The 27,598-nt window shown below is 38.1% G+C and overlaps 2 protein-coding genes and 1 long non-coding RNA gene across 4 annotated transcripts in view; 2 read left to right on the plus strand and 1 right to left on the minus strand.

The window, feature by feature from the left end:
- Positions 1-11,359, plus strand: part of fam163ba (family with sequence similarity 163 member B, genome duplicate a) — a 40,327-nt gene extending 28,968 nt beyond the window's left edge. The window contains exons 2-3 of the mRNA XM_034709125.1: positions 2,516-2,631; positions 8,780-11,359. Coding sequence (XP_034565016.1) covers positions 2,539-2,631; positions 8,780-9,217 — 531 coding nt within the window. The 5' untranslated portion in view covers positions 2,516-2,538 and the 3' untranslated portion in view covers positions 9,218-11,359. The remainder of the gene's footprint in view (positions 1-2,515; positions 2,632-8,779) is intronic.
- A 1,457-nt stretch (positions 11,360-12,816) lies between these two features.
- Positions 12,817-16,235, minus strand: LOC117830835. The gene is made up of 4 exons (XR_004634850.1): positions 15,915-16,235; positions 15,742-15,802; positions 13,594-13,676; positions 12,817-12,957 (listed from the first exon to the last, which is right to left on the minus strand). It is a non-coding gene; the product is annotated as an uncharacterized LOC117830835 (long non-coding RNA).
- On the plus strand, positions 12,865-27,504 carry swi5 (SWI5 homologous recombination repair protein). 2 transcript variants are annotated; one of them, XM_034709126.1, is made up of 6 exons: positions 12,865-12,959; positions 19,778-19,888; positions 21,819-21,867; positions 21,973-22,076; positions 22,299-22,393; positions 27,061-27,504. In XM_034709126.1, exons 1-6 carry the CDS (start codon positions 12,880-12,882, stop codon positions 27,123-27,125), a joined length of 504 nt encoding a protein of 167 aa, XP_034565017.1. In that variant the 5' UTR covers positions 12,865-12,879; the 3' UTR covers positions 27,126-27,504. The 2 variants fall into 2 exon arrangements, with proteins under 2 accessions (XP_034565017.1, XP_034565018.1); XM_034709127.1 differs by lacking the exon at positions 12,865-12,959 and adding an exon at positions 15,906-16,017.
- The last annotated feature ends 94 nt before the right edge of the window (positions 27,505-27,598 follow it).

A 27,598-nucleotide genomic window follows, 5' to 3' on the forward strand; every position in this document is an offset into this window, starting at 1 on the left:
TCAGGGCTTCTTCCGGTAATCCAGCTGCTGTAGGGAGCTAATTAAAGGGAAGCATCGATCTAATAAAGCCCAAAATGAGGTCAGTCCAGTCTCAAGTCAATCACGCTACTGCAAAATGTTATTATGACATTTAGTATTCAACGCCAGTCATTTCTGTCCGTGTGTGAAATGTAAAACCACTGAGCAGGAAAGATTTCTTAGTGTGTGCAACTACCTGTTAGTGCAACCAAGGGATTTCAGCATGGTGTAGACTACTGTATTAAAATGAACCCACAGTGAAACAAACTGCAAGTAATTTATACTGCCAGCTTAAGCTTCTATACAAATAAAATACATATACATCACATAAATTAACATGGTTTATCTTTAGAGCTCTGCCTGGTGATTGGATGCAGTATAGGTCATTATGCCCACCTCCTGCATTATTTCAGATGGAACATGGATCAACTTAGGAAATTAAAATACACATCAAATTAATGTTTCTTAAACACTGTTTCTGTCATGACAGGTAGTCCTTTATCATGCTGGTTTATATTCAAGTGTTCGTTATGCTTAGTGGTTTGCTTTTAATGATTCTGTGCTAAAAAGATGAAAAGTGATGTCATGGTTGATAGCTCTGTAGACAGATCTGGGCTCCTGTAGTGCTCTCTATCCTGTTTGTCGATAAAGTACTGACCACAAGGATCTTTGCCATGTTATCAATAGGTTAAATGTGTCAATTGTTTGGAGTAAAGGTCATGATGACAATGCAATGGCTCCTGACTATACTGACCACAAGGATCTTTGCCATGTTATCAATAGGTTAAATGTGTCAATTGTTTGGAGTAAAGGTCATGATGACAATGCAATGGCTCCAATAGCCAGATTGCTTTTTGCCTTGGCTCAAAATTGAGTCACCAATTAATTATGTCAGAACCCATTGGGCGATATTTTGGCTTCACCTTTTTTCACAGTTGGATTAGATGGAAGCGTGTCGTCCACATTTATATACAGTCAGTGGTTGCAGACAATAATCCTTTGTGGGGTATTGATAATAAAAAAGAAAATTAAAAGTCACATCAATCGGACAAAAGAAGAGGGGAGGGGCAAAAGAAATATAAAGAAAATTACCACAGAAAAGGAGGATGAAGAACAGAGGAGGGGCTCTGAGCTAAAAAACAACATTGCAAAATAATGAAGTTTGAAGTCACATATAAACTATTACCAGGTAGAACTTGTGTAATTATTATAACAAGACAGTACAAGATAAAAATACATAGATATCCCCGATACAGTAAAAGTTATGAAAATATACAATACCAGTAGTAATAGTAAAAGTTGATTTTGCAGAGCCAGGGTAATATAAGCTGGAGCACAAGGGTCAACATCTGCATTTATTTTCATTTTTGAGCCTTGATTGAAGGTCAAAGGTCATCATCCAGCTCTCCAGCTGGATGTTTCCTGCTGATTAATGCTAAAAAGGTTGTGTTAATGCCTTCAATCTGCTTTCATTTTTTGGTTGTTTCCGTTATGGTGTCTGTTTCTTTCCCTCTTTCCTCTTCCTTTTATTTTTTCATTGCTAATTTTAAGTGTCATATTATATATTTTGAAAGAGTTGAGTTTTTTTCAACTTTTTTCACTGTTGTTCTCTGTAGACTATTGAATGGTTCCTGTTTCATCAGGAGGTTAACTGAAGTATCTGATTAAGAAAGCATTACTTTCTACAGTGACTTCCCGTGACTTTGAAAACCCTGACCAAGGATTTCTTTCAAGTCCTTGCTTTTTCTTTTTTTTGTTGTTTTTGAAGCCATGAAGAAAAGTCTTTGGGATTAGGCATTCATGAGTCCTGGGCACATGCATATCAAATGTTGTCTCACTTTCACTGAACCGTGGTTTGGCTGTGAAAATCTAAAATCTCAGCAAAATCCCTTCACCCATCCACTCTTCCTCATTTCAGTCTTCACTCTGTTTATCTTACACCTCTGTCCACACCTCTCACACCTTCTTCTTCATCCCCTCCATCATTTTATTTCCCTGTTTCATATCCATTCATCACATCCCGTTCTCTGCTTGTTACCCAGCTCATCTTGACCTCCTTCTCCCTCTCGCTCCATATCAATTCACTGCTCACTCCGTCTTTGTTTCTCTCACCTGCTCAGTCACTTCAGCTCCCCTCACTCCCACCATCCATTTATCTCTCAGCCCTTCTGTCCTTTCCGTTGCTCTTGCATGCTGCTCTCCTTCTCTCTCTCTCACACACTTATTTTTTTTTTACCTGTTTCAGCCCGACATCCCGTCTATATTATGAGCAGCACTTGTAGGATGATTCTATTACATGTCTCCTAACTGCTGGATAATTCAATAAGCACCAGTGAGATGACACACAGTCATAATCTACTTAATGAAACCACTGTGCTGATGAATTGTGCGCTTTCTCCTCTGCTGTTTCTTCTTTGACCCACTCCCTACTGCTCATCTACTCTACTCTTCCCCTACCCCTGCTCTCTCTCTGTTCCTCTCCTCTTGCTCTCTGCAGGGTGTTGATGGAGAGCCTTTCGAATGACAGCCGGGACAGTGGTCATCACTGGTGGAATTCTAGCTACGGTTATATTACTCCTTATCATCGCTGTACTGTGCTACTGTAGGCTGCAGGTAAAGACACAGCTTATTTCAGTCTCTGTTTTATTCTCTGTATTTTCTGAAAATTTACATTGCTTCCAGTAATGGATGTCCCCGAGTGTAGCACTCTGTTACCCTCATTTCAACTGACTTTATCAGGGTTTTTTCCTGCCAGCTGCCTGGAAAAATTTAAGTTTGAAGCTGGGATGAGTCAATGTGAGAATGCAGCTGTGAGTAAGTGAGCTGGGTTGATAACGATCATATTTTGACCGATGCAAACCCAGAGGAGTGACTCTTAACAGGATGAAGTCAAATATCCGAGGTTGATGATGAGGAATCATTTTTTAGACAAATTCAGCGAAGATGTCTGCACATCTTTCACAGCGATGAGATAAATGTGTCACCATAGCATAGCACTCTTGCGTCATCCGTCGTCAAACTGTAGACATTACACCACACATTTTTTCTTATCTTTGGAATTATCATTGTTATTCAAGACAAAAGCCAATTCACACAGAATTTTAGGAATTTCTGGCCCTTATTTTTTGAGGAGCTTGCCTTCTACACACATTAATAAACTATGTTAATTACAAAATTGCTTCAGGTTACAGGAAATATTTTGTCTTGTGCAATCTTCCTCTCTATTTGCATCCATCCCTGTGCCCTTCTCACTGCTCAGCTGGTGTCTCTGTGTGAATTAAACACCTACTTACAAACAAAATCATTTCCTAAAACAGACCAACCCCAGAAACTGTAAAATACCGAAAAGCATCCCCTAAGATGAATAAAAGCTACATAAAACAGTGTCATAATTCATTATGGTACATCATTTGCTGATCAAATAACATCAGGTTAGGAGAGATATAGCCTAATCAAGTACAATCTCTCCTCCCCCTTATCTCTTGCAATCAAGGGATTGCAATTTGCCTAGCTCCATCCCTTTAGGATCAAAAAGGTACATGTGGCATCCCAACAAAAGGTTGCCAAAAAACTTCTTTGGTACCTTTCACAGTTTCTGATAGTAGAAACATTACATGCATACTGGACCAAAAAGAACCAGACCGCTTGTTGGAAACCCAGCTAAATACTCTGGTATAGGTGATGGAAGGTGTTCGGATAGGGCATACAGAAGGAGAAGCAGGGGAGAATGCTCATTTGCTTTTAGGTGACTGATCAGAAGATCAGTACTTGTATGTCTTTGCATCAAGTATAAGGCAGACACACAGCTTCCAGTTAGCTAAGCCCAGAGCTAAGCTAACTAGACTCTGTCCAATGAAAACAAAGACAACCTTTCATTTAATCTAAAGCTTATTGTGTTGGACATCATTTATTTAACAAGGTCAAACCAGTTTTCTGTTTTAGTATGCACTGGTTATGCACTGGTTACACAATGGTTATGCCATTTCTTGGCTGCAAATATTAACTTCCTTTAGTCTCTGGTTGCCTGGAAACTGCTCAGAGCCAAAAAATAATTCAACACATAAACCATTCTTACAAAGACATATTGTCATTTATACACATCAGAAATTAAGAGCGTGTAGGTCATTTTGTTCCAGAGTTGCCTGTAGGTTGATTTTGGTCTTGTTTTGAGGCTAAGCTAGCGCGCTATTCTTTGTTAGCTTATATTTACAGGCATAAAGTTGGATGAATCTTCTTATCTATGCCTTGGCAAGAAATCAAATAACAGATTTCCCAAAATGGCAAACTTTTGCTTTGATTTATCCACTTTTTACACTCAAGCATTATCTTGTTTAGCTGAACGAACTGTGACTGTAACAAGATGATAGAAGATCTAAATGCCCTCAGAGTGAACTCTAGATATCACGATGCATTACACCCACTCAGATTAAAATGGTTGGAAATAACAATGTGAGTGAGATGCTGTGGTAACAAGCTAACACATGCCTTTGTCTCAAAGCCCATTGCTTAAAGTAGCATTGTAAAAAAAATCTGTATTTAAAGGTATTTTCACACCTTGAGGATCAAGCAATTTCTCAAAACTGTACTTGGAATCAAATACTGAGTATTAAGATTAAAAAAAAATACATCAGGGAGACACTAAATCTTGTTATCAAAGCTCCTCATTTGAACATCTGTGATCGAGTCATGTATTATGCTTAATACACACAAGATTTGGGTCTCAACAGCTTAGTCTTGGGACATGAAAAATATATCTTCATCATACAATTTTTATCAAAGAATTCAAAGCTTAGTTTCAAAAGCTCATTATTTTTGTAGACTTTGCTCCAAATACTCAAATTTATTTCCCATGAAATGTAAGAAGAGCAGCAATGGGACAAAATGCTCATATTTGTATTATCTAATAATTGTTTTTTAAAGGTACAGTGAACAAAACTCTCTTTTTTAATTAAACAGATAGCAAATGCTTGTCCCTACACATTTTTTTAGGAGTTCAGTCATCCTTCAAATATCATGCCAGTAGTGAATATACAGTAAGAAAAGAGGAGATGAGTTTGAAAACCAAACTAAATGGCTAGAAGTGGCTGATTGTAGAAGAACGCAAAGTTTATCCTCAGTTTGAAGAGCAGTACTAGATGTGCTTTCGCCTTACATGGAGTTATTTGGGTCTTAATGTAATCATTTGGCCTAAAGTTCCAAAGAAAAAAATACTACATTGTTTTTCAATGGGAGTCAAGGGCTGATAAACAATTTGCTAATTAATATGTATTTAATAGACCATAGGGCCAGAGGTATGTATTAGTGAAGGAGTTTGATGTAAAATGACAAAAAACACTATTATTATCTTTGTTCAAGTTTGTCTTCTTTGTTAAGGGGAAAGAAAATCAACTTTACTTTACATTGGCCCAAAAGTTGAGGATAGAACCTTGTTGTGGCTCTGTGAATAGTTGAAACCATGTTCTGTATAAAACATGGATGGCACAACAGCTCTTCGAAAGAGGAGCCAAAATGTTTAGAGCTCCCCTTGTGACTGATTGCAGTATAGGTCTTAAAACCTGCCTACTCCATCATGACAGATGGACCATCGGTCAAATTAGAGAAGTGCTATATGGGTCAAATGTTTTTCCAACATGCTTTCTACCATTACAGTTGGTTCATATCATTACAGTTTATGCTCAAGTGATCAGTTTTTGGAGACATTTAATTTAAATTAGTTATTTCATCATCAGAAGAGGTGATGCAGTGTCATGACTGACAGCTCTGTTGACAAATGCATCTACAGCTGTGTTCTTACAGTTCCTACAGCAGCAGAGTAGAGCTGGAACGGTGAACCAACACTTATACAAGAGTCATTACACTTTTATAGCCATGAGTGTCTGCTTCAAATTGAAACAAGAATCTGTTCTGCGAGAGACTGAGCTGATGGCCTGAAGGATCTCTGTGTGCTTTGGTTGGCAGGAGGGGTTTGACGTAAATCCAAGGCCCCACTACAGCCAGATCACTTCTGTGCATGCCTTGGCTCCAACACATGTCAACAGTGCAGTATGTTAGCACTCATCCCCACTGTGTTTTGGCTTCACTTTTGTACAATGGGCAGAGATGGAGCTTGGCCATCCATATTGATATAAAGCCAATGGTGGAAGCAGAGACCACTTATCAAAGACCCCGGATCAAACCAGTGGACTATATAAATGCAGTTCATTTCCCAGGATCCACTGGAAACTGGACGAAAATGTCTACGGAGGAAAATACATGAGCCTCAGCACTTAGAGCTAATTGCACTTCTTAAGATTCTTATATTTCACAGCAGAATCAAAACTAATCCCCATATTATGGCTTCATATTGGATGGCTGGATGCCAGGGAATTCACTTGAAAGCTACATGTTGTCAGCCAGAAATAGCAACCACAAATTCTCCCCTGAAAAGTGGATTATGTATACAAGACAGTTTGTGCAGTAATTGTTAAGGGATTTGGCACAATTAAAAAAATAAGAGGAAGAACTCGTAAGAGGCAAAACCTTTTTAGAAAAGTCTGTAGAACATGTGCAGTTTCTCCAAGACAACATATATGAACATCAAGGGGTGAGGTGGGATAGAGACTAGGGAAATGGACTAAAACTGATTGTTAACATTCAATTAATGCATGCTTTCAGTCCATTGTGTGCAAACCATAGACAACTGTGGAACTGTTAAAGCCCCTTTAAACCCAAATACTTCTAACTATGTATTTAAGGCTTATTGTACAGAAAAGTAAACATCTAAACAAATATTAAAAACTAGTATTCATCCAAAATGAATTTTCATCATTAAAGTTTCTGGAAACATCCCTGACATTTTGTTTAAACAGGATTAATAAGTAAGTTAAGTCTATTCATATGGAATCTTTCAAGAGCAGACATCATAAAGTGCTTTACAATAAAAGGTTAAATCGGGGAGACAGAGAGATTGCAAAAGGACACAAATTCAAAATATTTAAAAACATACATTAACAGATTTAACAAATGCTAGTCTGAACAAATAGATCTTCAACTGCTTTTTAAAAATGTTCACAGGGTCCACATTTCTCCGTTCTAGCGGGACACAGTTCCAAAGTTTAGGAGCAGCAACCTTGAACTCCTGTAGTCCGGTGCAAGGAGCAACCACTAAACCCTGATAAGAGGAACTCTGTGCTTCAGGATGCAATGTTCTTTACACAATGATAAGGATTTTATACTGCATTCTGAGAGTGATCCAAAGCCAGTGTGAAGACATGATGATGGGTGTAACCTGAGACCTTGGAAATTATTTTGTCAGCAACTTAGCCGGAGCATCTGGGACCACTTGTAGGTAGTTCAAAGATGCATTAAGACATATGGAAAGAGAGTTACAGTAGCTGAGGTGAAATAAAATCATGAACAATCATCTCTAGCTCAGCCCTCAGCCTACAACATATTTGAGTTTAAAGACATTTCACTAATGGTAAGAAGAGGAAATGAACCAAACTACTCATATGCAGGTCCAAGCTCAGGGCCTGGCCCATTTGATCACCAAGACAATGTAGGACTGGTTTAAAAGCAGAGGATAATAAACCAAGACTTATCTAGATATATATCTTCACCTCTGGAACAACAGAGATAAGAACCTTGGTATTATCAGTTTTCAGCTGAAGAGAATAATCAGCCATCCAAGCTTGTAAACTGCTCAAACAGGCAAGTAGGAGGGACAATTCACATTGGACATTTATACATTACAAGGTTTAAAAGAGTTGTGCAGTTGGATGCAATCTGCTGAAATGATGGGAAACATCTTTAAACGTTCTTAAGAGATACCTTAGTGGGAGCAGATACAGAGCAAACAGAGGGGCCAACACAGAACCCTTATGGATACCACAACACAGGTCCTCTACCAATGAGACATATTTAGCAACAGTGACAGAAAATGTTCTGTTGGCCAAATGAGAACAAATCTGAGGCAGTTCTAGATACACCTACCCACTGTCTGCGCCTCTCGATGAACATCCTGTGCTCAACGCTGTCAAATGCTACATTGAAGCTAAATAGGACCAGTACAGAGCATTCTCCTGCATCAGCAGATCATTAGTGACCGTACAAAGAACAGTTTCTGAGTATATAAGGACATTTCTGCAGAAAATTCTGCACACCAACCGCAGGAAAAAGTCACAAGTTCAGCTTTTCAGCTGTGCTATCCTCATCCTTGGGTGAAGTGTTTAACATCTATTTGTGTTAAGTGTCTGCTGCATCTCTCCATTTTCTCCTGGCAGGATCTATGATCTATTTTTTTAATGGTTGATGTTGCGCATCGGCAAAGGGAGTTCAGTTTGGTAACAACATGGCACTTAGCTAATGCTAAATAGCAACTAATTAACAAACGTTTATGGCTTTGAGCACAAATAGCAGTATGTCATCTAAAGCAGCAAACGAATGTTAATCATTAATTACTATTCAGTGGATTGCAAACCATTTTGTATCTCACCATCAACTGAAGTGAACAATTTCAAAGAAACCCTTAATGTGTGCTCAAACTAAATTCAAACTAAACATTTCTCACAGCACAGAAAATTACACCAATTTTTTTCCCCACAGGTAGAAAGACATGACAAAAACTATCAAATTTCAACTGGAGTGATACATTTGTTGTAATGATGCTGTTAGGTTTACAAGATTTTCTTTTTTACAGAAATGGTGCCCTAACATTCTCCTTCTCTCTCCATGTCCCATCATCTCCCTCCTTGTCCCATCTACCCTCCTCTCCCACCTCCAGTATTATTGCTGTAAGAAGGAAGAGTCCGAGTCGGAGGAGGAGGAGCCAGACTTTGCCGTTACATCCCGCCTCCCACCGGTCCACTCCAATCACAACATTGTGGCGGCAACGGCAGCCGCCTCCTCCATCCCAAATGGCCCCGCCATTTTCTCCACCCCCCCTCTGGCCAGGAAACTGACACGTTCACAGACCTTCTGTCCTTCCTGTACGCACTATGAGCTGCCTTTCTACCTCCAGCCGCCTCAACCCCAAATCCACCATCAACCAGATGGGCTGAGGAATGGAGGGGATCGGATCAGCTACCGCAGCGTGCAGCAGCAGGACCTGGAGCTGCCTGTGCCTGTGAACATTTCAAACTACAGGAAACCCAATCTGGCCCGATCGGTCACCATGAGGGACATGTTCCAACGCAGCTGTAGCATCAGCACTGATGTTTAGCTGGGCCACGTTGGAACTCGGAGTAAGATTATGCCTAAAGAAATGAGGATGGCTTAGGCTGGACAGCTTGAGTCTGATTGTGTTTCTGTCATCTTGACCAGTGTAGTCCAGTCTAGTGTTGTGTGATCTGGTCTGGTCTCGTTCTACTGGTCACCTCTTGCAGAGGACTTGAGGACTCAGATTGCTCTCAGGACAGGATTTTTAAAGCTACTATGCTCAAGTCCAGGACCTTATTCTTGGGCCTATATGAAGTTTAAAGTAATTAAAAAATGTTAAAGTATCCAGAACAAGACCTTCTTGCTTCGGCTTGTTTTGAATAGTTATTTTTTAACAACAAGAATGGCATTTGTTTTACAACTTGATAAAGTTCGCAAAGCCCTGATTCCTCTGAACTCTTCTACCCATGGCCTGAAAGATAGACAAATTCCTGCCATGTCCAAATGACATAATCGGCAGGGATTTTCTCTCTGCCATAGCTGCTACAGACAAAATATGATTAGGTGAAGTCCAATGGTTCCCCCCCTCCCATGATGGATTAGAGAGATTATAAAATATCACTCACCGCCAGTGTAAAAGCTAGAGGAGGAAGGGGGATGTTGTGTTTAAGCTGCCAGCCACAGACATTTTAGACTTAACTTAACTTAGGACATAATATTTTAAGACATAAAGGGCTCACAGAAGATGGAAATCCCTGCTTGTTTTTCCACATCCTTTCATAGAGGGCTGCAGATTGATAGGAGGTTGGTTTCTTTGATACACCATACCACACTTCTGCAGAAAAAGACCTCTGTGTTTCTGCAGGCGGGTTGGACTAGGTGCCAAAAGGGGGACTGGTTCTTGCATCTGTGTGATTGTGTGACTGTGTTTGCATGCAAGTGAGTGTGCGTGTGTATAAGTCAATAAATTGTCATACCAGAGTTCCTACTCCATACAGTTTAACACAGTCCGTCACCCCTACAGTATGTAAACTGAACCCAGTGTTGGGTTGCAATAACATTTTCAACATTTAATGTAAAGGGGGAAGGGATTGTTTTAGTTTCTGTGTGCCATGTTACGTTTACATTTATGTTGATGCTAAGAATGACTCGACCAGATCATTTGACAAACTTTAGGTAAGCTTGGAGATATTTTGTAATTGTTTATTTTAATGTTTTATGATATACACAGACTGAATCTGCAGATAACAGTCAGTGCAGAAACTCTTTACAATGTGTATCATCATATTTCTACACTGAAGTTTCATTTTGTGGACTCTTCACTGCATTCCTTGTGTTGTTCCAAATTTGTTGATACATGGACTCATGTGCTAAAGATAATTTCACTTTTATAGCAACCTTTATAAATATTTAACAGGCCATAGCATACACCATAGCCTCTCTCTCTTTCTCTCTCTCTCTCTGTTCTTTCAACTGGACTGTAGAATACTTGCTCAGAGGTACTCTGAGAGTTCATCTTGGGATGCTTTTTATTTTCTGCGCTCGGCTGAACGGCCTGACTGGAGGGCTCGTCTTCTAACGGGAGTGTTAGGGACCAAGTACACACACTTCATGAATGAAGTTATTTAACGCTTGATTTCAAGAAGATATGCTGATGGTTGTGTAACTTGAAGATGATTGGATGCCCCCTTTCTCTCTCCCCTCTTAAAAGTGGATGGTCTCTCCCTCTCTCTTTTGCTTCTTTTTCGTCTTTTATTTTATTTTTACCAGCAATCATGCTCAATTATTTTCCCAAAGGGTGAAACAGTGAGTGATTTTATTATAATTTTAACCCTCTTGTGACATGTGCTTCCCTGCAAAAACACAACACACACACACACACACACACACACACATAGACACACACTTGCCAATGCTTTGCTTTCCTTACTTTTTAAACAGAAGTGTGACAGTTGCACAAGAAATGTAGTGCCATAAAGACTTAAGAGAGAATTTTATTATAATTATTATGAGTATTATTATAATTATTAAAAGTGTATATTCAAATGCAGTGTTGCTTTAACCCTGAAGTATTTGAATTACTTGCTTTATTTTATGATCCAGCTGGTTTTTCAGACTCAGTACAGTTCAGCAGAAATGTTTCTGTCCTTGTTTCTAATGTATAACTAACAGACACATTGTTGCTAATAAAATGGTGTGAAAATCTGTCTCATCTCTGTCTTTGTTCTGTACTTTTCGTCAAAAGAAATATTAAATAAAAAGGTTTTTTACACCAGAGGATTCCTCACTCCCCAGATAAAAGCAATGTAAAGGGGACGTGGTTTAAAGCATTAATACAGCCAGTTACTTTTTTATAACATTTCATGAACTGAAATAATCTATATTATAAATGTGAGCATTCAAACAATTAACTTAATGAAATACCTTTAATATGGGCAGGAACTAACTAAATGTATTGATACAATAAATGCTTTAAATATTCCTTAGGAATCCTTTTTAATAGACTAACCATGTAAACAACTGATAAACATATTAAACTTAAATTACTGCTTGTTAACTATATAATCATTAATTCAAATCAAGATTTATTTGATATTTGGTTTAAATTGAACAGTCAGGTATAACATACAATAATGAAGCAAACCAAACACAGAACTGCTAAATGCTCAGCGGTTTACACCAGCATTAGCTTCTGGCCAAATACTGACCAACACAAATCCTGGCTAGAATTTGCATTCAACTGTTTTTGGTTGCTCTGCATTTAATGTCGAAGGGTGCTGTGAGTAGTGATGTTAGAAATGTGCCGAAGCTTCGAAGCGTTTGTCGAGTATTTGAGGGGGCGTTTCCGCGAAGCGCGTATCGAGGCTTGCTTCATTGAGGGGAGGGACCGAAAATGATGACATTCGAAGCCTCGCGAGCCGCCTGTACCACGTGACTGATTCAGGAACCAGTTCGCGGGTTTGGTGCGCGATTCGAAATATGAGGGGCAGCGCCAAGCGTGCCGGATACGGCCCTGGTGGTGAGGCTTTCAGCAGTGTGACTGCCCCCTGGTGGCTGGCTGCAGTATAGGTCAAAAAATCCGTCTCCCCCATTCATTTGAATGGGGGAGCAGTCAAACTTTAAAAAATAATTACACGTCGTACGAATGTTTCTCACATCCATATGCTGTGGTTATATGTAGTTAGTATTTGACTGTTTTGTGTCCAAGGCCTCTTTTTTCTGAAAAGTTTATTTTTCGTTAGTTATTAGAGTTTAAAAAACGGGGTTTTACTTCCGGGTTTCCTTTGATTCACAGCCGCCGTAGAACGAAACTTCAAAGGGCACACAGCGTCTTGTGACGTTACGCTGTAGGGCGGAGCTTATTACAAAGGCTTCACAGGCTCTGGCTGCACAATGGCTGCGCCCACGAGAGGGATTTTTTGGCTTCAGAACTATACAACAGGAAGAGGCGGAGCAACGCTGTCCATTTTTATTTACAGTCTATGGGCAGCGCACAGTCACAACCTTATCCCCAATTTGTTTCCACTTTCCCTTTTGACCCAGCCATTTGTATCATAAAGACAGACGCCATATTAAGAAGTTCATTATTTATGTGTTGGCATCACAAACATCATTCACTTATTCAATTCAAAGCTTCACACACCAAAGGGATGGTGTCATTATAATCACTGCGCTTATTTTAAATTTATTGTCCACTTGATGGCGCAGTAGAGCAAATGGAGCACCATGAAGCTTCGGCCCATGAGTGAACCAGTTGGATGGAAAGCCTCAATGCTTCAAGAAGCTTCATCTCGCCATCACTACCTGTGAGTATATACAGAAAAATCTCTCTTAATTATCATTCAGAGACCAGTTGAAATGTTTTCTTTTCCGTTGGCTTTTCATTGATACTTCTTCTCAATTTTCAACAAGACCCTTAATTTTATTTCAAATATGCATTTCAATGGTTAAGTTGGAGAGGCTCTAAAGTTTTTGAGTGAATATTGAGGACCATATTCCTGCTGGCTGCTAAATATTGAACAGTTGAATTCACTAGACTGGAGCATTATCCTGCCAGTAGTTGATATACAGTAGCATTTGTTATTTAAATAAAGATCTGTTTTTGGTCTTTCAGGGAGGGTTTTTGAGACATGTAAGTTTGCTGATAGACGTGAAATAGTGTAGTCCTTGCCAGAGAGCAGCAGTCTAATTCTGCTTTGTTGGTACATATGTTGTATAATTGTTGTTGATGATGCTAATAATCTAGCATCTGTTCTTCATCTTAACTCCTAAAGGGAAATCAGTCATTGCCCTGCAGCTGACAGAAGCTGCTTGCAGGTGTACATACTTCTAAAAGAGGGATCAAGTGAAGCTACTTGTTTTAGTTTCTATGTTCAAAGCTGAGAACTAGACATACTGTAACAGATCACTCACAAGAGAAAACAATGAAGCCTGCCAAACCTTTATCCACAGCGCTTGGGTCTGTTTGTACACAGATTCTGTCATCCCTCAGGAGTCGATGTGAGAGTTTTGACAGCAAACATCTTTGAATGGGAAGGGTAAGAAACAAGAATGGGATGCATAAGTGCGAAGATAACCCAACCTGACAGTGAGAGGCAAGCAGCAATAGTCACAATGAGAAATCATCCATGCAGGGAGGCCAAGAGACCAAAACAGGAAGCGGCGTTCAGAAGATAAAGTGAGTCAAAAAGGAAGGCAGACTTAGTTATCATACAACAGAAACACTACTAAAACTTATTTTTTTCAGAGTAAATTGAAGTAGTTATTAGAAGGATGAGTCAGAGCTAATGAATGAGAAATAGCACACAGCATGAGAATACACAGACAGATGGAGGCGGCGAGGAGCTGATATCAAACCGAGGCCTCCCTGGCACAGACATGAATAGCCATTTTGTGATGGCATTAATACAACAGCACTGCTTCAGACATGAAAAAAACCTTTCAGATTATGATGGATTCTCTTTGATGTGGTGCATTCAAGCTCCCACTTATTTTCCACGTAAATTGCAAGCGCTGTAACAGGGAATTAATGTCACACTAGCATTCCACCCACGAGGCAAATTGGCAGCAAATGTAATTATTGACTCTCTCTTTCGGACGACGTAATTTGCATGTAATGACACTCCGACCACTTCATCATTGGGTCTAGAGGAGCATGTTTAGCATGCGGTAGCTTAGCTCAAGAGACAAGAAGCATTTGGAAACTGCTAGCCGAGCTCTGTCAAAAGCAAAGGCGTCAATTTCATTTAGGTTAAAAAATGATGCAGAAATGAGGTTTACCGACTCTGATGTGATTGAGATGTTGTTGTAAAAGTGCGATCGGAGGTTTGTGACATTAACCCTCCATCATGTCTGACTTTGTCCACCTCAGCAGAGTCTGCCTCATAACTACAGCAGCCTAACAATCTATCAGCTGCTTTCTGTCTAGCAGTCCTTCACACTGGCTCTGGATGCTGGCCTGGCTTGGCTAAAGATAAACACAAATCTTTCCATCTGACAGATGATCAGCTCGCCAGCCAAACCTCTAAGTATGTGTGTGTTTTAATGATAATCACCGTTTTTTTTTTATGGTATGTTAGTGTAATGTATAAAGATAAACTGTTTTCTGAGTAGGGTTTGGTTGAGGTGTATATTTTTACATGCATTTTTTTGTATTTGTTTATGAATGTTTGAGCTGAATTTGTATGACTGAGCGCCTTTGCAGCCAATGTAAATTATTTAGTGGTATAATCGCCTCCAGTGTAAGCAGAGCGGCCTTTAGAGGTGTATCGATGTTTTATGACATGCTTTGAATCATCCCCTTCATCTACCCCTCATCCTGCAGCCGTGTGCTTGCTCTCTCCCTCAATCTGTCTGTCTGTCCACTGCATCTTCTCATTCTCTCTCTTTATGTCTCTCTCTCTCTCATCCTCATCTTCTGGTTCATCTCCCATCTTTTCCTCCCCCCCAAACTCTCTAGTATTACAGTACTGTATGTGTGTGTGTATTTTATGGTCTCTGGCCATAACTCTCCAACAGTTGAATTTAGATGCAGTACAGAAGAGCGGCTGGGATTCCATGAATTATGGACATGATACATATGAGGCTCTCCAGCTAGCACTACAAGCCAGAGAGCTCCCCTTCTCCTTCTCCTTCTCATCCCCTCCTCTTGTTGTCCTGCTGTTTCATCCTCCTGTCTAGCTCATCCTCTCATTCCCATTCTTCCCCTGCATAGATGTCCCTTCTACTTACTTACCTCCTTTCTCTAATGTCCTCATTTCCAATTCTGTGTCTATACACCCTACAAAATCTATATTGTATACAACCCTCATATTAAAAATTTCATCAGATTGTCAACAGTGAAAGATAAATAATAGTCTGGATTTCATTTCCTGGAGTTATGAGTTTCTGTTCTGCCACCATCTCTGTAGTAGTTCTGTTTTGGGGGTGCTCCAATGATTGTCTTCCTCTATGGAAAAGCAAAATGTGCTGGGGTTTCTTCATATAAAAATATATGACAGTATATAAAACATATGATAGTATCAGAGAAATGAAAATGGCTTAGGCCTGTAAATGTATAGAATAAATGTGAAGCATTAAACAAAGTACCTGTATTGTGACTCAGTTCCAGGTTGCACTTTATGAAAGATTCCTCAGTGGTTGGGGCAATCTACAGGTAGGAAAAATTAGAAACTTAACCTTTACTCCTCACATACTCCTTGCATCCTTTACCTTTGGTTTGACATTAAACAACACATCCACCAGAGGGCGGGTAAACAAACCTGTCTCGCGAGTGCCTCCTCTTCTCCTTCGCAGCCGTCCAGCTGAAGTCCATTTCCTTACTCAGATGTTTATTGTGCTTGTCTGTCCTGTTGCCCGGGCAAGGTAACATAATTTATTCTTTAATGGTTTCCAAACAACTCGCACAATGTTTTCTTAAAATGTCCCGCCACTTTTCAAAGTACTCTTCTTTGTTGTGTTTTGTTGCTATCTGTCATAAACCTTTGGCTATACTGCTCAGCACTGCCCTCACTATTTCCGGTGGTACAACATTTTGTTCGTATCTGTAAGCTCCCAGAAAAGGTGCAGAAATACGGACGGAATCAACGTAGAGTATAGGTAGTATTCATGTGCGTATCAAACAAAACGCATGCGCACCTGAAGCTTCTGTGACAAACTTTTGGTTTGTGTTAATTTTGGCGCCCCCTGGTGTACAAAGCCCTGTCTCTGATCTCTTTGCTAATATTGTTCTGTACAAATAGAAGTTGTGTTCTTTTTCCTAGCTAAATCTCGTCCTGTTTTATTTCAGCTGTCAAATGTATTAATTTTAGTAATTAGATATCTTTAGCAGAAAATCAAATTCACACACTCTAGTGGGTGAGGGATGCATACAATCAAGCATAACTAAAACAATTATTACATTAATATTGTTTCCAGTCAGTTTCACAACCAGGTTAAAACCATTATCAGTAGCTTTAAATAATTATTCAAACACATTTAAAATACAACTGTAATCTTACAGCTCCTGTGGCAAGTTTTGAACTGGTTCCAAGTTTAAAATACAAAATTGGGACTTTTACTGACGCCTCTTTATGACCTACAACCACAAACGAGCCCATCAGCATCAAGGATAACTGTGGGGCGACTGTACGGACTCAGTGGTAGAGTCGGTGGTCTCTCATTCGGAAGGTTGGCTGTGCTATTCCAGCTCCGGCAGCCTTGTGTCCTTGTGCAAGACACTGAACCCCAAATTGCTCGCAGTGACATGGTCAGCGTTGAGGGAATTTGTATGAAAGAGATTAGCAAATATTGATGGTCCCTAACTATTGCAGTCTCATTTAACAGTGTCTAAATGGGTGAATGTGACGAGAACTGGTCAGAAAGACTAGAAAAGCACTACACAAGCCCATTTACCATTTACTGTTTCTATAAGGTAAAATGTAATGTCTAAACCAATGGTGGAGGGTCGGTGTCAGGGAAATCAAGTTCAAGCGTGCTACCAAAACAGTCTGTCTTTTACAATTTCCACAGCAACAGATACTCGGCATGTGATACATTTCACTGTTGAAATAAAGTTGGATGATACATTTTTTTATTTAAATCCACTACCTATGCACAGGGTTTAGATCTGCCCATAGGAGGCACCAAAATCAACACAAACCAAAAGTTCCTTTGCTTTAATAAATACTGGATTGCTAAGCAAATAAATATGTAAGCTATACACTTCTTCATATAAATACATTTAATATGCAACTATAGGACAAGAAATAGTGTAAATATTGAGCTTAATTAGGGCTGAACCATTTAGCTGCTTCAGTCTCAGGCTTCAGCATGCTGAATCAGAGTCACACTGACGTGACTTACTAGAATAGACACATCCCTCGTGTTATTGGTAACACTCATTCTTCTCTCATGACAAATCAAAATGTGATATATAAAAAGGCCTACAGCTTACGCATATAAAATTACTCATCCGTCTATCCATTTCTTCCTTTATTTTGTTATTCATGACACCCTTTGTCACAGATATGGATCTTGTTCAGAATGCCATAAATACAAACATCCAGTATTCAGAGGGATTAAGCTCTCCAGACCAAAGACAAAAGTACAACTCTCAACTGCACACATTAACAGTAACAAGGTTTACTGTGACATTTAAAAACATCCCTGTCATAACTGCAGGAGATTTTGTTCCATGTCTCACAAATGAAACGTGACTTTATGTCCTCAATTAACTTTGGTATACACAAAAAGATATACAGTAGCCTTTCAGATAAAGTAGTAGAGTAATCTACAAACACACAAGCACACAGATGCTTCATACTGTGACAGAGATGTGGAGAACTAGCCATCCTCCATAAATCGCTACCTCCCTGTCTCACTCACATGCACACACACAGACACACAAACACACACACAACTGCGTGCAGGAGCCATTACTGCCCAGTGTGTGTAATCTTGCGATTTCTAAAAGGAGACGGGCCATGCCTCCTGTCTGAATTTTTTATTCCCCACCTCTCTCTTTCTCTGTATAACAACTAATAAATAAGCAATGGATCCTGTGGACATAAAGCAGAATGGACTTGATTTATCCCCACACCCCAATGCAAACTCCCCTGGATACACATATTGTCTCAATTTTTTCTTTTTTTTTCTATGAACTCCATCTCTCTTTCAACCCCATGCTGTGCCTCAGTGTGTGCTTTAATAACTAAACCTTTTTATGTCCCTTTTCCTCTGGTATTTACCCAGTGAACCGTAATGATACTTAAACTCTGGCCCCAATACACAGTGAAAATGTGTGTTGTGTGTTTTTGTTTTTTATGGATTGAATGTGACCTTTTGCTTGGTTAATCCATCACTGATTTATTTTTAGAGCACAAGTGGATTTGAAGCGATGTGAGCGGTTTGGTGAGCAGTTCAGAGTGGCCTCAGTTTAGATTAGCAAATAAATGGCCCCAGCATCGCTCTGGCATTATGCAATATTCTTTTCAGTCAACAAGTATGTGGGTTGTTAAAGACAGGGAGGGAGAGAGAGTATGTTTCAATGTTGTAAGATGAAATCAAGAGATATGCTGAGGACAGAACTGAAGGTCAATCAAATGATGCATTGTCGCCATCTGGTGGTGTTATAAGGATAGTGGCTTCGTTGACACATGTAAACATGGTACTTTTTTTAACTAAATATTTGTCTAATATTTGAACAGACAGACCTTCAGAGTGTGACAACTTTCAGCTTTAGAATGATTAATAGTAAAATAATAATTAATAATTAATTCAAATCAATTCAAATGTATAAAGACCATCCTTATAAAATATAAACAATTGTAGCACTTTCAGAATGATGACTTATTCAGCGTCTGTTTGGTTTAGCTCCATATGATTTATTCAGACAATCATCAAAAATAGATGTTCACAGCTCACAAATTAAGTTTATGTAGAGAAGACCTAAATATTACAACTTAAACCAGCCAAACTCAAACTTAAAATCAAACTTTATTGCAGATGCAAATATTTCAAACGGGGTCAATGACTTCATACTTAAGAGATATGGGTTTTCAAATAATAATCAAATCGCATTTTCTGATTATTAGTACTGTTATTGCTATTATTATTATTATTATTATTATTATTATTATTATTGTTATTATTGTTATTACTATTATTTTTTTATTATTGTTGTTATTACTATGATTATTGTGTTTGTGTATGTGTGTGTGTGTGTGTGTGTATGTATATATATAAACATAATTGTATTGTTTTTTTATTGGTAGTATTATTTTTGTATTTTTTTTATATTTTTTATATTAATTTTATTTTTATTTATTTTCAATTACTATTATAATTATGATAAGACATTGTTAATTACAAGTGTTTAACACATTTGTCAAATTTTGTCGGAAAAGTTCTAACAAGCAAAATTCACTAGAAGATTTTTTTTTTCATTTTTAACTTTTTCTTTTTTTCTTTTTTTACACTGCTGTTTGATTGGTTGTCAAAGTTATCAAAGTCCCGCCTCTAAATTTCAACAACCAATCAGGTTTTAGTATGAATCTGTTTACCATTAGCCGCGATTTGCAAACTTCCTTATTCCTCTACAGTGCTGATAGTGAATTGAATGAATGCTTGCACATTTATTCTACAGCATTCAAGTCATTATGAACACAGAGCAGTCCGGTGAAACCCTAGAAAGTACAAACAACTGTCAACTTTCGACACCAGAGGGGAGCAACTTGAAGAAGGGAGCACTGAGGAGGTAGGTTAGCTCCCGACGGCTAAGTAGTTCCGACATTGTCTACCAATCTGTTTACATGACTTTTTGGACGTGGTTATGTTCAGTCATGGGGATGTGTTATACACAGCTGTGTCCCCCTGATCCCCCGCTTCGCTGTGGTATTGAACCTTAAACCAGGACCCTCTCGTGAAGATATCAGAAGCTACATTTCTGGTAGTGATAATAGATGATAAACTGACTTGGAAACCACATCAAGTTTATATAAAGAGGAAAGTGTGTAAATGTGTTGGTGTTTCAGGCAGGGCCAAGACAGTTTGGATCTCTTCGTATTTTGTTCTGTTCACTTGTTCTTCAATATTTTAGTTATTGCTCGGAGGTATAGGGCAACACTTATATGACTAATATTAAACCTGTGTTACAGAAAAGATCAATCAGACTTAAAAATAAGGTCAATGTTAGAGAAAATACTAGCAGTTTGTTTATCAGCTCCTATTTGTCGAAGTTTAAAGATCTAGTTCACTTTAAAACATTATTATTTATGTTTAAAGCCAGAAACAGATTATTACCTGAAAACTTACAGAAGTTGTTTACATCTCATGGGGAGGCTCATAGATGGAAAGTTAAATTCAAAAGTCCATACACGCACACTACATTAAAGCAAATGTGTGATTCAGTTTGTGGAGTTAAACTTTGGAGTTCCCTGGATGATGATATAAAATGCTGCTCTAATATTTTACAGTTTAAAAGAATGTTAAAAGTACAAACTTGTCCAGTAAATCTGTATTTGATTGTTTCAGTGTTCATTGTTAAATTTGATGTTTGGTGAAAAGAGAAGGTGATTACTAACGGGTTAGCCATCTGGTTTAGTGGAGATCATGTTGTTATTAAGGGGAGGGGCAGGTATTATAAGTTTTCTTCTTCCTGCTCCTGTTTGTTCATGGATAGTATTCTATATTTTGTGAAGATGTGTATCCAATATGTTGTGTCGTCAAACACTGAAGTGAGCAAATAGAATTCTTATGAATGAATGAATGAATGAATGAATGAATGAATGAGTATGTGCTGTAACGTTGTTTTTGTTGACCTTATGATGCTCATGGGTGTCACTCAATCCCTGTGACCACAGAATCAGCAGTAAGTCTAGCTCCTGTTCATAATAAGATCAAACGTGGGTGCCCTTGTCCCTCTTTACCAGTTTAAGATCTCGAAATGCCTCTTGATTATTCCTAAATGAATTCCTGTGAAGTCCTCTAAAACAACATTTGAGACATTTCTTGTTATCACTGATGGAGTAAACATGATTTAGATACATTTTATTCATTATGAAGCCACAGCTAATAAACTAATGAAAACTCATTTAATTCCTAATCTATGTAACTTTAAATAGAATAGAGAAAATGTTTTTGAATGTAGCAAGTTGAAACATGGTTCAATGAGAGGTTACAACTCATTCTGTTAATCTGTTGTTGTTTAACAGATAAGATAAGATAAGATGATCCTGTATTCGTCCCACAACGGGGAAATTTAAAGTGTTACAGCAGCAAGTAGACAGTGCAAAACAGTATAAAGTAAACAAGAGCCTTTAAAATAGAAATTATTAAAAGTTATATTTGCAATTAAAATTAAAGAAGTAAAATGAGCATATCTTACAAACATATATACACAACTAAATAAGTACATTTACAAATATTTACAAAACCAGTGATGCAGTTCAGAATGTGCACAGACTTGTAACATAGGTTAAAAAAACAATGTACAGAACCGAGAAGATGGATAGAAAAAAGTATCCCACAGATAATACAGATATAATTGTCATTACTGACAATAGGGCTTTCTCTATGGTAATGAATGTTTGCCATAGTCCGCCACATTAAGTATCCTCATTTTCATCATACAAATACTTTCTTATTATTATTTTTCTGTCGTTATTTTCCCTCCTCTCTGCTCTTAGAACTCCTTTCTCAAGTTTTAAGAGAGTCCATTCAAACTTCAAGTCACCTGTAAGTACTCCCCTGCTCCATCTGTAACACTCACTAAAATCTAATTTGTACTGTGACACAACATTCACATTCTGTTATCATCTTTGTCTGTTTTTCACCGTACAGCTTCAAGTAACTGAGGGTGCTAAAGTTAGCCCTGCAGAGGAGGTGGCGGAGCTCAAGAGGAGAAATGAGCAGCTGGACACTGAGATAGCACAGCTGGAAGATGAGTGAGTTACAGATGAGTGTATGTTTTACTGTATTTTTTAAGGTTAAGTATTGCAATGCAGTTTTTTATCAATTAATAGGAATCAAAAGTGTTGCTGTTACTTCTCTTTGAAAATGTTTTTTTTTGTGTTTGCGCCACTTTCTGAGGATTTTTCATGGATCTGCTTTTATTCTGTGTGTGTGCGTGTGTGCGTGTGCGTGTGTGTGTGTTTATGCTTCTCCAGAGGGTTCAGAGTAGAGGAGCTGGAGCATCATATTGATATGCTACATGAATACAATGACATTAAAGACATTGGACAGTCACTACTTGGCCGCATAGGTAAGACTTTTTTGAGATTCAGACATTTTAATTAACATTTTTTATACTACCATGTAACAACACACAAAAATGTAGTCTGGGCTTGAAAAATTCATGATATGAAAATTATAAGTTGTTGTTTATGTATAATTGACTAGCATGTGCAAGACATTAAATATTGTATGATGTATCCATAGACATGTACATCTTAAGTTATCATTACACCAATTCAGAATCAAAGTTTGAACTTAGCAAAACTGCACTGACACAAAAGGGAAAGTGTACAGTGAATGTGTGGAGATGTGAATTAGAATCTGGATAGGGTGAGCTAGAGCCTGATGTGAAGGACATTTCTGTCCTCATTCAGTTCTCCATCTTCTCAGGGCTTTGCAGTCAGCACACCTTTAAACAAACACTACCAGTCAAAAGTTTGGACACACCTTCTCATTTAATGTTTTTTATTTATTTTAATTATTTTCAACATTGTAGATTAATATGAAGACATCTAAACTATGAAATAATCTGGTTTCGACATAATATGGATTAGAATAGAGGTCAAACAGGGCTATCCATTGTGTACTAACCCTACCTCTGAACAACACAACTGATGGTCTCAAACACATTAAGAAGGCAAGTCATTCTACAAATGAACTCTTGACAAGGCTCATGTTCATTAGAAACCATTCCAGGAGACCACTTCATGAAGCAGACTGAGAGAATACCAAGAGTGTGCAAAGCTGTCATGAAGGAAAAAGGGGGCTACTTTACAGAATCTAAAATATAAAACATATTCTGCTTTGTTTAACACTTTTTGGTCCATTAATTAATTCCATATATGTTCTTTCATAGTTTTGATGTCTTCAGTATTAATCTACTATGTTAAAAATAATTTAAATAAATAAAAACCATTGAATGAGAAGGTGTTTCCAAACTTGACTGGTAGTTTAAATGAGGCACACATCACAACTTTGAACATTGTTGTGATAATCACTACAACTCATAATCTTAGTTTTTTGTAGCAATTGTCAAATTAAAGATACCCACAGCTCTGCTTCTGTTGGCTGGATTGCAGGACAGGATCTTGCTCCACTTTTTCTCTAACAGAGATGGTTTGTAGCTCCTCAGGCTGCTCTCAATGCTCTGTGACTATTTCCAGCGTGAGATTGAAACTTACACCCTTGCCACAGTGTCAACAGGCTTCATTGAAATGTACCAAACTCCTCCCTTCGAATTGATTTGATATGACGTGTGATCTGACTGACCTAGGTGTTGCTTTTGCTGTTGAGAATGAATCCACGTTGTTATGGGGCTTTGACAAATCAGAAGTATTTAACAAAGGTGTGTAACAAAAGTGAAAATATAGATTTGGGGGGTTGTTCTACAAAATGGAGATGACAAAACCAATTTTAGAAATTAACCCTAACATGTTAAGTTTTTTCTAAGGCACAATGCTAGATTAGCTTAGAATAAATACACACAGTAGGTCAAGGTAAGAGAAGTGTTTGGTGTTACCTGCCAGGCTTCCCCTTTTTACTGTGATTTCCCACCCCACTTTAAGAGCTGATGCCATTTGCTTCTGTTCTTCAGATCAAATTAGCAAATGTCATTCACGTTGAAGCACACAGTCACATGCAGACCGTTTGCATGGGCATAGTTTCCCTCACAAGTAGACTCTGGTGCATTCTATCAGCTTAGTGTTAACTTAACTTTTTTATCCAGAACAGACCACATTCATTTATATTTTCACCCTCAGAGTAATATTTGAATAATTTCTCTGAAGGGTGTAGACACCATACAAAAAACAGTGTTGCGACATGACACCTTACCAAAACTGTCAGTTGAATGAGTTGTCAGTCTGTCTTTGTGACTCATGTTTCCTCCTCTTGGCCCAGATATAAAGCGGTGGTATGAACCAGTTGTATAAACCAGACTAGATGAGATAAAATGCAGTATGTCCTTGTAAGTGACATCTGGACCAAAGAAAACAAACTGCTTTAGGTGTGATCAAATACTTGAAAATTAATTCAATGACTGATTTGGCACCTCAGTCAAACAACCTTGTCATATACAGTTTTGTTATCACAATCAGATACCTTATATATATTTGTTTAGTTATGTGCACCTTTAAATATAACAGCTGCATAACAAATGCATTTTCTCACCCAATTAGCAGATTTTTGTACTCAGTAAAATAAATCTGAGTCTTATTTTTGGCTTGTAATATCTGAAAATAAGACGATTATCTAAACCTATCAGGTGGGTGTGGCTTATATTAGTTTTGAGTTTTTGCAGTGTATATTTTGTTGGGACATGAATGAAAGTTAACTTCAATAAGCTGATTGATAGTTAACATTTGTTCTAACATGGTACAACAGCTAAAGCTTGTCACAAAAATAGAAACTGACATCATAGGCTCAGGCTCATTAAAATCTAATGAGGTTGGTTGAGTTTCAACAGTAGGCCACCAGAGGGCAGCAAAGCAGTGTCTCTTTTACTCGTAAACTGCTGAATCCAAAGATTTTTAGACCTCTTCCACTTAGACAGTATTTACCCAACACTGATTGGCTGAAGATTGTCCAGGTGAGCATAAAAAATGTCACCCCTAGTTGGATTAACTCTTAATATTAAATTACTGTAAATCCAGGGGTCTCCTGTTTGGAACCAGCTTGGCAATAATTTAGGCCATATAATGCAGTTACCAGAAGTAGTTCAGTTTTCTGTGCCAGCTTTTATTCATCATCATTTTTTTCATACATCATATGATGCCCTACATTAAGTTTTTATTGACATAACCTCACTTTGTAGTCATGAGGGAATGAGAATTGCAGAGGTTTAGTAAATCTGGAGATGTTCACATATTTCACTCTGATAGGGGGAGGGTGAACCTCAGCCAAGTCACATTGTGGTCCTTGAGTGTCATAACAAACAGGACTTTTCACCTACTTTGTCTCTCACATGTTTAGGGGTTAGGTGTTAACAACAATGTACGTTCCTGAAATGCTCTGGTGTCATTCAGAAGAGCTTTTGGGTTTGTCATTTAAAATTTGGGGTTGTTAAAAGCTTGCTATCTCTTTAATCTCTCTACTTTCGGTACAGTGGACAGTCAGGATGATAATGACCTCTTAGTGAATGGAGCTGGCGTTTCCCCTCTGACACAATAGCAGTCTTTCACATCACTCACACACACACTGGCACACACACCAGTACAATGTCTTGACTGTCATGCAGACGCATGCATACACTCACACAAACACGTCTGTCATATACATACACGTGCTTTCATCCTCTCATACTATCTCTCTCCGTCACACTTTTTTCTCTCTCTCTTTCTCTCACACGCACACACTTTTACAAAGAGGCTACACTTAAACACTGAGTTGCTGTTGTACTGTATGCTGCCATTCTGAGAAGGAGGAGATGGGTGGGCAGGCTGTACAGTGAGAGTAGACGAGAGGAGATGCCCTGCAGTGCCCTCTTAAGACAACTGTCCCTTTGTCTCTCAACATGTCTGTCAGTCTGTCTGTCTGTTAAGGTCATTGTCACTTTTATTAAAAGTGTCCGTCTAACAAGTTAAATAGACTGTTAACTTTTTCCCTTTAAAATGATTTTTATCTTTATGTTTAAGTTATTTTATTTTTATTATAAAAGTGTATAATGTAAAAATATATAACGTTTTTTTAATCTTTATGTTTAATTAATGTTTTTATCACCTGAAAGAGTTTTACATCATGTATCATGATTTATTGTGATTATTGTTAATAGTCAAGTACCCTCAAGTTATTCATTATTTCAAGTCTAAAGCTCCTTTGTGTAAACAAACAACCATAAACGACAAGACTGATTATTGATATTTTGTCATTTTTCGTGTCTAAAATTGCTGTTGGGAGGGTTGGACAAGGTGATTAACTGTAAGCTGCCAAAAATAGCTTTCTTTTTCTATTTTCCAAACATTCATCTAAAGAGACACAAAAAGCAGGATTACTTACACATGTATAAGACAAAAACAGCAAAGAGATACAGGGTACCTCTTTGTCCACAGGGTCGCCAAAATCAACACAAACACAAACTTTCTCATATCAGCTTTAAACGCATTTTTTAGAGATGAAAACACAAAATAGTAATAGAAACAACAAACCAGTTTCTCTACTAGGCTGTATGTTTAATTTTGTTGTAAAGTGTGGCATTTTAATATGAGGCCTAATTGGGATTGACTCACTTTGGGAGCCAGCATCAAGTGGCCACTTAAGGAACTACAGCTTTTGTCTCATCATTAGCTTAATTTTTAAGACTTGGAGGTTTCTGTTTGGTTGATTGACAAATCAATATCAAAACAATGAAGTGGGTGTTTTTATCAGGCTTGACTCAGTAGGATAAGATGATATAGCAAAATATTGTTTTCTGGGTGTGAATATCTGAAAAGTTCATCTGATGTTCTGATATTCTGAGCTGCAATGAAATAACGTTAGAAATATACTAAGAGATGTTTTTTTTTACAGCAGTATTTCAAAGCCATTGTGTAGGATCTGTTCAGCATGTACATGTCTTCTGTTGAAAAGGATTCATTTGTTTGGTACTGTGATCTTGGTCTGTTCAGTGTTTTGAGGAGCATTGTTTGAAAAGTAGACCAGAGAGAGCTGACCCTGTAATCTGGGAGAGGTCCCTAACCCCATCTTTGCTATTTCTTGCAGCTGCTCTGAGGGGGACCACCACACGAGATCTCTACAGCCACTTTGGTCTGGAACTTGATGACTGAAAAAAAAAAAAACTGGGGAAAAAAATGTTTAAAAGTGAAGTGGTGAGGAGGGTTTTACAAACGAAAAGAGGAGGGCTGTTGAGATGAAACATCTATTTAAGTCACTACCTTAAAGCTGTGGCAGAAAACAAATGTTAGATGACTTTTCTCTGGGGTGTTACCCAACTTTGTTCATGACATGCTGTAACTCTGGTCTTTCCAAAAAGGACTTTGTTTTGATATTCAGGCTTATTTAAATGGAGTGGGGAAAATGTATGCAAATCTAGTCTGAAAGAAGAGAGGGCATGCTCCAGTGTAAATGTGTGTTCATGGTACATAATATCCTTTATGTGCTGACAATGATTTTTAATAAATAAGCCACTCGGAGCACAATAGACAATATGTTTCCACTTTATTGTTAATTGACTATGGAAACTTTAAAAAGTTGTAGATGAAAATCAGCTATAGCTTGAGCTGAACTATGTCATAATAAT

This window comes from Notolabrus celidotus, chromosome 19 (genome assembly GCF_009762535.1).
Source record: "Notolabrus celidotus isolate fNotCel1 chromosome 19, fNotCel1.pri, whole genome shotgun sequence".
NCBI classification, from domain to species: Eukaryota; Metazoa; Chordata; class Actinopteri; order Labriformes; family Labridae; genus Notolabrus; species Notolabrus celidotus.